The sequence below is a fragment of the Chelonoidis abingdonii genome, chromosome 10 (genome assembly GCF_003597395.2).
Source record: "Chelonoidis abingdonii isolate Lonesome George chromosome 10, CheloAbing_2.0, whole genome shotgun sequence".
Taxonomy (NCBI): Eukaryota; Metazoa; Chordata; order Testudines; family Testudinidae; genus Chelonoidis; species Chelonoidis abingdonii.
In genome coordinates, this window is record NC_133778.1 from 37,326,670 (window position 1) to 37,337,049 (window position 10,380).

Consider the following 10,380-nt stretch of genomic DNA (forward strand, 5'->3'; position numbering starts at 1 on the left):
TTAAATATGAAGGAATAAAAAGTAAAATGTTTACATACCAAGCTTCTCTTTTTCGGCTGCTACCAAAGATATAGGTGTTCAGGGAAAGAGCCTACACCCTTTGTATATTATATTCTTGAGATCTCTTCAGTTTTCAAGTCTGATAGAGTCCTTTGCTTGGCAGATTAATGACGACTCCGTGTTTCTTAAGGGACGTGCTGAATTAATTATTTCGCAAATCACGTGGTCAGGACTTGTAGAAATCTATTCTTACCATCTTCCTTGCACTTTGAATTCTGCGTGTTATGACTGTTCCTAGCAAGACCGTTTTGGTCTATACGGTTACAAAAATCGGGGGAAAGGATAACAAATATGGCCGTTGGAAGCTCTGTGGCTCTGCATTGAAAGGTCCCTATTTACTGTACGGTACAGTGCGTGGTGTTTGCTATTGACTCTGCCTTTGCTCCTCATTCTTACCTTAACGACTAGCGGTGATATAATATACAGAATTGTATTGATGTATTGGTTGTAACAGGAGGAGCCATTAGACACAAGACTGTCAACGTATAATCAGAAAATGTGCCTGAATATTTAAACTTAATGTCTGGGTACTTAAAAATACACATGCACGCACATCTTCGCCCCTGCATTCCATTGTATTTAGGGCACGAGCCTTATTTATGGCATTATGTTCATTTCACGTTCAAAGAAGGATAATCTATTTTTGGACTCTTGCCTTGGCCACTCTTCAAGAAAAGATAAGTCATATGTGACATAGATCTGTGCTAAAAATAGTGCAATCGACCTCTTGTAGTAAAAAATTGTTGTTGTTGTTTAAGGTGCTTATATCAAAAAGAAAGGAGGAGTCTGCTACAGGTCTGCAGGAAAGTTCAACATTCTACATTTTTCTTTTATTTGTGGCTTATTCAGATCAGCTGAAATAATTAAACCTACTTCTTATTTTAAAAAAAACTACTCCATTTCACTCCGATTTTTAATTTAAAATTAATTTCTTTCATCACCCACCTGAAGAGCACACCTCTTGTGTAGGGTTCAAGGTAACTTCAGGTGTGGTTTCTTAATACTTACCAAGCGTGCATGCATCCCTGAGTCATTTAAGAGTGGCTTGTTAAATGTAAAACATTAACAAATGGATGATGGGCACTTTAACTGCGGCCTGAATGTAAATACAAACTTCAGTTTGTCCCAAAGTCACACCATTCTAGTCAATGTTGTTAGAAAATCCATTCAAAGGGACAGTTGGATATGATACTTTGGGAGTATAGATATGCTTCCATGTTTTTACAAGATTATGCAGGGAAGGGCCTGCATGATTAGAGAATGGAGATTCATATGATAAGGACAATTTGGTCAAGGTACAAAACAGAATGCGTTTCTCTACACCTTTTTTTTTTATTTCAAATATATATGGAGGACTTACATCAAAACTACAGGAGACAGTTAATATAAATAATACTTTAATGAATGGCAGCAAAACATTTAAAGCCTATAAAAAGCATCATACACTGACAGATATCATAGTATTTTTGGACAATGCAATCTTGTAGCAAAAGACTACACAACTTTGTATCAGTGATAAGCAAAAAGAAAAGAAACATCTTTACTTCTTAAGCTGTATAACGTAACCTCTCAGGAGAGTTAAAAACACTTCTGCCTTTTCTATGGAGTAGAATGGGGCGGGTAACAGCAAATTAGTGTTTGTAGTCATCGTTACACAGAAATTTACAACCCTGCAGCTTCAGAACACTGGCAGAAATATAAATACTATATTTTGGTACTCTGGTGCCTCAATTCAAGTATTTTCAGAGTTTACTAATGTGATTGTAACCAAGTAAACTTAAACTCCTGCTCAAACTGGACTGGCAAATATGATTTTCAGAGCTGTGTCTGAACCAAACATTCGTCCAAAAGATATTAACATTTCAAAAGACAATGGGCCAACTTCTACTTTCAGATATATCTTTGTTTTATTTCAGTTACTTCAGTAGATTTCAACGGGGGAGCGGAGAGAGGTTGCACCTGAGAGCAGAATTTGGGCCTTTCACTTTACGTATCCATCTCAACCTAACATATACAAATCAAGGATTGTTTCTCTGAGCAAGTTACTTTAAAGAATATTACACAAAGGAAGGCAAAGCTGTGGGCTTCCTCCCCAAAATAACATGCCTGCATGGTTCACAGTTTGCTCAGCACAGACACTAGGTAAACAATAGCGGGATTTATCTTAAATCAGACTAACCAGAGCTTCTTTTTCAGATTAATTTTGACAGAAAATACATGATTTGTGACAACTGTGTAGAGTTAACGATGATTTTTAAAAGACTTGCTTTCAACAACTTCGAAACTTGTCTGAGGAAAGCCCTACCCAAATGCTGCATCTAACTGCTCTCCATGTTAGAAAAAAGGAAGAGTAGTTAGGGTCCAAAAGGTTAAGGGTTTAGAGGTCACTCTTCCCGGCTGAAATACAGCTAATCGAATAGAAAATTTGTCCTCTGGATGAACCTGTTTCTGCAATTTAGCCGAACTTCAGTAAAATACCTTTTCAGCTTCTCAACGTGAAAGCTTCAGAAAAAAGACGTCTTTACTATGTATGAACTCTGTGCTTTTTGTATTAGAAACAATGATGAGAATAATGCAGGAATATCCATCTTTAATATCACGACGTGGAGATTCAAGAATGGCCATGTGCAAGTCTGAGAACTAGGCTAACCCTAAGGAAGAACAAAGAATTGTCTCCAGGCTGTAATACAAAAGACCAAAGCTTAGAAGACACTTTACTGAATTCTAAGGATGAGTAAAGGGCAGAAATTAATTCCTGATCACAGTTAATTTTGCCAGCTAAATTATTTTTGAAGCTCTTGCCTTTTTATTTCTAACCTATATTAAATCATTTTCCCTAACGTTTTCTCAAGCAAAATGTCCAGATACTAGTTTATTGTCAACATAGTCCAACTAGTATACGCTTTTGAACTTTCCAAATAACTCAGATATTATCTTGTATTTCTTTGTATAAAAGTAAGAATTTAGGTTAAAATAGAAGCAATGTCTAGTTAAAATAACTGGAGCACTGGTACATCCTCGTGACTGTTTTCAGCGTGCAAGAGTAAAGGACTGATCTTTAAATTCGTCTACATTAAGGTATAAGTTAAGAGGGCAAGTTGATTTTGCTCAGTTTATTAGCATTTTAGCGAAGAAATAAGAAAGGCTCATTGCCAAAAACTTTCCAATGGTGCAAAAGACATCCCCGAACAAATCAAAGTACATTAGATTTGTTCAGCTATTATAAAAACGTTACATTTTCCCCCAAAATTAACTTTCTTTCATTTTTAAGGGTTCAGTTCAAGCTCATTTTTTCTTCTTAAAAACGAGCAGACCTCCCCAAATCATATTTCCCATCCCTCTTAAAAACAAGACTTTCATTAAAAAGAGGACATGAAACAAAGAGTATGTCACCTATTATGAAGACAGAATGGCTTAAATAATGCCACAAATCGCTTTGATTTTCACTCTGGATGTTTATTTTATTTTTTTACAGCTTTCTGTTTGTTTGTTTGTTTTTCTTAAATTAGGAAACTCTGTTTTAAAGTATAGCGCCGAATAAAACAGACATTTAAAATACAATATAAAGAATGTAACTTCTTGATGATACATTTGTAAGAGTTAGGAACGCTTTTATATTGACAGAAAAGGAAATCAGAACAAGAGACAGAAAAGTTCTGTAGGTTCAGGTTAACTGAGCATTATGCATATGGATACAGAAAAGAAGAAATACTGGATTTCACCTCTACTCTTCAGTATTTTTGGTTTGACTCTTTTTCTTTTCTTTCTTTCTTTTTCTTTTTCCTCTTTCTAATTAACAATAAATAAATACGCTAACACAAGCAGACAAAAATAACCCGTTTTCACTTCACTTCTACGCATTTGTTCTGAGGTGTTATGGAAATGAGCAAGTGTTTTCATCACACTCTGAAATGTAAAGCAGCACAAAAAGTTCACAAATACTAGCTTCCTTAGTTTAAATAAAAGACTAATCAATAGATTTCTGTCCTGAATTTGCCCAAATGCATAATCCCGAAATTGCATGGGGCAGAAAAGGCAACAAAAACAAAATACCAGAATAAAGCATCAAATCTCAACTTTCAAATTCAAAATTGAACAAGTTTCATTTTCAATGATTTATTAATTTTTTATGGACCGAAGATATCACGTAATATTTCCCCACTTCCCACTACCTGTAAGAAGAGTTTTTACGTTGTGCTAATGTAGGTCATTCAAATGAAGTCCGAAGTATTGTCATTTTGTCTCCTTTGTACAACAGCACCTTAAAGCAAGATGAGCCTCTTGAGTCTTTAGCTGCTACATGCAGGCTCTGCTTGGATAATGTCAGTTATGAAGAGTACTGTTCCGAATCAAAGGATGAAATGGAAAATTTCATCTCTTCTATAAAGTTGTCAAGTCAGTGTGATGGTCCTTGGAAACAGTCTGCAAATGTTGGTTTGAACCAGATGAAGAAGACCTACCCTTAGTGTTGGGCAGTTTGTGGTCTTTTTTCCACTTCATTCTTCTATTCTGAAACCAGATCTTGATCTGGCGTTCAGAGAGACACAAAGTGTGGGCTATTTCAATACGACGACGCCTAGTCAGATACCTGTTAAAATGAAATTCTTTTTCCAGTTCTAGGACTTGCTGCCTCGTGTAGGCTGTTCTGGAGCGTTTAGGTTCCCCTCCGGTGTAATTGGGATTCACTGAGGAAAAAATACGTATAACTTTAACAATCTAATCTTGGCTTTCTGGTTACACTTCATACAACAAACCTTACAGGCAACCATGTGGCTGTTATGCCTGATCACATTTCCTTACAACAGACGTGCATGTTTCTTCCTTCTTTATATAGAAAGATACTCTGGAAATCTCTACCATGCTCCTAAAATGGAGTTTTCTTCTGCACAGAAAAGAGCCACATGGCCAGCGGCCTATTTCCTCTGCCATAAAAATTTATGATGAGTGTAATTGGCTACCTCAGTTTAAAAACCTCATCTCTTACTAGTCTTGGAAGGACTTTAGCAAACATCGAACCGGATTAGCTTAATCAGGGTAGAAGAGCAAAGTAAGAAGATAATCCTTACCCGAGTTAACATGGACTTTCTTCATCCAGGGATAAACTACTGCTGGCTGTTTAATTGCTGACCCGTTTGGGGTTTTGAGGTTTTGCTGCTGGCTGCAGGCTCGCGAGTTGGGTATTGGAGGCGGCAGACAATGCTCTGCTTGACCGGGGAAGTGGCTCGGTGGGCCGGATTGCTCCTGTCCATGACCCCGCGGCTGCACTGCAGAGTCTTGGGCATTGGTACAGCTAAAGGGCTGCTCGCTGTAGTTTGACCGTGGATAGATTCCCTGATGCTGAAAATCAGAGCCTTGCGATGCACTGTAATAGTCGGAGCCCTGCTCAGCTAAGTAGTTATTCTGTAAATATTCCTCGCAAGGAGGAAATTTAGGATCCACATATTTAGAGTTCACCATATACGAACTCATGGCCATTAATTTCTGAAGGTAGAAAATACTAATTTTTCTCGTGTTGTCTTTTTTTCTCCTTCCATAGAGCCCTCCTACTTGCTGTCAACTGAATAAAGTTAGGCAGCCATGTGACTGGATCAGCCAATGGGGAGGCAGGGAGTTTATCACCGGATTTGTGTGCATCTCATAATTTCCACCAATTTAACTAAATAATATACGTGTAAGTAAGTGACCAAAATTCAATATAGTTTATTTTCAAATGCAGATATTAATATATTAAGACTATTCATCAAGCGGTGACCGCTGCATTGACCCTCAGGTAAATCAAGCTTTTTGTCTGAATTGACTTTTCCAACCTTTGATGCCCTTTAGTCTAATTCACCAGCAATAATTTCAAACATGGTTTATTACATTTGTCAGGCAAAATATCGAAAGAAATAAAGACCGAGAAGCTAAAATAGCATTCAGAGGAAGGAAATTGATAAGGAAACAAGAAAAAGAAAAAAGACATCAAAGAAGAGGGCAATATGATGTTCAATAGATCTGTCCTGTCTTTGTCTTGCAGAGGTCATCCAAAAGTTACCAGAATCTAGTTCTGTTGAATAAAATTAGGCAATCAGTAACTTCTACTTCACTTTGCAAGTCTCAATATTAAAAAAAAAATCACGCAGATAACAAGGAAACATTCATTTTTAATCACTAAAATCCAATCAATTGAACTGGAGATGGCATTTAACTTTATGTACAAAATTCACAGATGTAATTAGATAAATGCAGTCTTCATTCATCAAAAGCATTCTTGGGATACAAGTAAATATCTTTCAGTGTTTCAAATCCTGCTGGTGCTATTGTCATAAATATTTGGATGAAATCTGTATACTTGATAGGAAAATTTTGCTAACATCTGGCATATCAAACTAACTTGTTAAGTGTGTTTTAAAATATTCATTACTTAATTGGCATTTTTCAGAAAATTTGTACTGATCATGTGAATAACGTTTTAAATTAACAGACTATTAGTAATAGTTACTGTTGAACAACACAAATAGATATTAAGCATTGTTCTACTGAGTAGTAAATATGATAGAGGCAGCAAAACTTTTAGAACTCCCCAGTATTCAGCATGCACATGTCTTTTGATACCTTCAATATTTAAACTTCTAACCATTTGCAGAAAGGTGAAGTTTTTGCATCGACCATATATTCCCCTAGAATCGAATCTGTGATTATGTGAATACCACACAAATTCGGTTCTACAGGGTATATATAGACAACGTAATAACATTCTGTTTTCATCTACAATATGATAGTCAGGATCATTGCAATTTTCTTATTCCTTACTGTCTTCTGAGGAATGCAAACTATTCTGTTGTGATAAAGTTTTGAAATATGGATGTGATGAAGGGTGTGATTTCAGAAAAGATTCAGGTATGTTATTACTGATGAAATGGAGCTTTATAACTTTGTAAGAATTTGTAGCCACAAATTTCTACTAACATTATTACAAATGATCAGTAAGATCTGGTTATTACTTTAGATGCTCTGCCATTGAAATTTCCACTAAAGCCAATGGATGTTACTAATCAAATTAAACTATTTTAAAAATTAAAATTAAAAATAAAGAGGAATTATACATTTTACGCTATGGATCTAAAGAAATTTTACCTAATTTGATCACTTTTTTCCCCAAAAGGATTTCTTTTAATCGAAACAGGAATAAAAAGGGAAGCAACACACACACACACAGAGAGAGAGAGAGAAATTTGTGGAAAGAGATTTTAATTATAACTTGGGGTTTTTTTGCTTTATTAAAATAGTTTCCAAATTTATCTCCATCACATTATGCTGTCTCTAACTATTATTCCTGTTAGCAGAATGTGAACCTATCATCAAAACTCTCAGCTTAGACACACTCTTCAGGTTTTCCGTGCGGTAGCGTTTATGGTGAAGGATAGGGCGAGAGGTCATTCTAAATCATTTACAAACATATCACAAAGTTTCATTACTTTAACGTTGTGGACAGCAGCACACAGGAGTACAAAAGTTCATTAATTGTGTCTGACCCAGCCCCTCAGTGCTGTTCTGTGGTTAAACTCTCCCTCTTCGACTATTTAATACAAGGAAAATCAGGACAAACAAGAGTGTGCGTGCATATTTCGGGGTATTACGTTTATCAAAGTAAGGTTTGCTTTGATGCTACATTTAACATCGACTTTTGATGTGTTTGGGGAAGATATTTTTAAACAACAAGTTTCTAATTATGCCGGTGCTAATGCCAGCAAATGCAACTCCAAACGATTTTCTGAGCAAAATCAACTGTTCCGGATTGCTGATATTTGCATCTAAATATTTTAATATAGCCTCTTTGCTTGCTCTTTTTATTAATAGTGCTTAACTCTGAAACGCTGAACAGTTCAATATGCTCAACAAGCCAACGCTACACAATCTGGTTCACAGCTCAGCAAAAGTTTTGGTTTTGGAAAATCATGTATAGTGTTGAACAGAAGGGATCGATAGCGTTGGAAGAATCACCTCCATGTTCTGTTAAATAGTGCCCATTTTCATATTTGTTAGACGCTATGACCTGCGGTTCACCTTATAGCTCGACTTGCTCAGACAGGTCAAAGCCAAAGAGTTATTGATGAACAAAAGCGTTAAATATTCACCTCCTGTTCAACTGCCCATACAAATGCTTTTGATCTATCAGCCTTTTTGTATTCTGGTTCATAATCAGTATGCTAAATGTAGGTTTGTAAAAAGAAAGTAATCCATAGATTTAGGGTCGGCCACAGAATTATATGGCAAGAGCATGCATGCAATTCCGTGCTGAGCTATATAAGAGAAGTTACCTATGGAAGGGAATTAAAAACCTACAGCAGAGACAATTGTTTAGTTCAGTCAAAGAGGATTCGAAAAATAATATTGCAAAGTAAAATCAGTATCAGAACGATCAGCCTGGTATTAAGAAGTAAAAGAGGTTGTTGGTTAGATTGTGTGAAAAGGAAGCAGAGAAAAATATAAATAAGCACAGTTCCACTCCTGAGCATTACCACAATCAGTTCATGCTTTGCAGACATGATAGGAAATTGAAGTTTAATGGATCTTCAGCAATCTTAGATTTTATTTTTCCCTTAGAAAAACAAGTCAATGTTCCTCTGAAGCATGAAGTTAAAATGCATTTAACTAAGATCTTTGCCATTATTTCAGTCATCAAGCATCAAAGGCAAGCGTTTTCTACTTTATATTTAGTTGTTGTCTTCGTCACAGATTTCCCCCCTTAATATTCTCTTGTGTTTCATTTCATTTTGAATGATCAAAGATTGGAAAATCAGTAACGTTTGACATTCCTCTACTGAGCTCAAATATTAGTTCTATTCCACTTCCTTATATCATTTAAATTAATGTCATATTTTCATTAGCTCAAAAAGACAACTGAATCAGAGGATCAGTGATACTATTTAGAATAACATAATTACATCACTAGGCAAACAACTCAGCTCACTAATGCTAACAACATACAAATACCATTATGCCATTCATTCATTATGCCATTCCAAACTAATTTAAAATTAGATAACAAACGTAACTGTGTTTTGAATCCTTTCTGGAAAAAGAGGAGGAGTGGCCAAGCTTATGAGCAACTGTGGTATAACATGATAAATTCAGTATTTGCACAGGGAGGCGCTGTATAGCTCTAGCACGTTAAAATGGTATTACTGCTAATTAGTTTATGCTACTTAAGTGCAGCATAATATGACACCTAGCACTTGTGTTGCACTGTAATTACCTCTAAAGAAACAGTACATCAACAATTTTTAATATTATAGATGGTTATAAACATGCACGAGGACAAGCTTAAATAAATTGAAGCCCAAGAGTCTTTATATACAAATAAAACAACTGTGTAGTCTCGTAAAAAATGGCATCTCTTCTCTGATTTTTCCAGTCTAAGGAAAAGAATCAGAGTTTTCACGCAATGGTAATTTTGTAAGAAATTAGGAGTTACTTACTGTAGACGTCTTTCCATTGTGTCGAACCTGTTGCAATAAAAACGTTTGTTATTGTTATATTTAATTGATTAATAATATTTCTTTACAACATTTATGGAAACGTGACGTGAATACATGTAAATTGGCAGAAAAAGTGATGGCAAATTCTGAGAACATAATAGTAGAAAGGAATTCCATTTCGAACTAAGAATAATATTCAACCAGATTTTTATGAGCACATCTTTCTCCAATGGCTGAAGTGTGCTAGTTTCACCGTTCATTTACTATTCATATTGTAAACGTTTTATCTCAGAGAGGGGGAAAGGGAGAGGGAAACCCTCTACTTTCACCACTGGAATAAAGAATAACAAAGGCCTTTTTTCTTTTGTAATTCACTCACATCCAAATTAGGTATTCAGCTCCACCTTTGATCACTCATAACCTACAACGTGTAGCAACACGTCACGAAAATATCATATCCATTCTGAGTCTAGAAAGAACTATAATTCTATTTCAATATGACAGGAGTTACTCCAATATTATTACCCTCTAAAACTGCCAGTAATTATCCAGCATTAACCAAGGTGTCTTTATCTGTATCACCAGAGGGTATATTTTAGTAGAATTTACCTTCACCTTTCTTTTCTTTTTTAATTAAATAGAGTAAAACAGTAGTTTAAAACAAAATTTTCGTGCATTCAGACTGATGCTCATTAAAACATATATGCTCAAAGAGAAAATATCAATCTGGTTTTATTGGTAACAACTATTTTGCATCATCCATTGCATTGTTCTATTAATATACAAAGCAATTGAATGGGTAATAATAGTTCACTATATATAGCTTTCCAAGCCTTTTCCCCCCTACACTACTTGGTTT

The 10,380-nt window shown here is 35.5% G+C and overlaps 1 protein-coding gene across 1 annotated transcript; it reads right to left on the bottom strand.

Annotated features, from left to right (window-relative positions):
- Nucleotides 1-4,440: 4,440 nt before the first annotated feature.
- Nucleotides 4,441-5,601, bottom strand: HOXD4 (homeobox D4). The gene is made up of 2 exons (XM_032784522.1): nucleotides 5,127-5,601; nucleotides 4,441-4,745 (listed from the first exon to the last, which is right to left on the bottom strand). Exons 1-2 carry the CDS (start codon nucleotides 5,533-5,535, stop codon nucleotides 4,441-4,443), a joined length of 714 nt encoding a protein of 237 aa, XP_032640413.1. The 5' UTR covers nucleotides 5,536-5,601.
- Nucleotides 5,602-10,380: the final 4,779 nt, after the last annotated feature.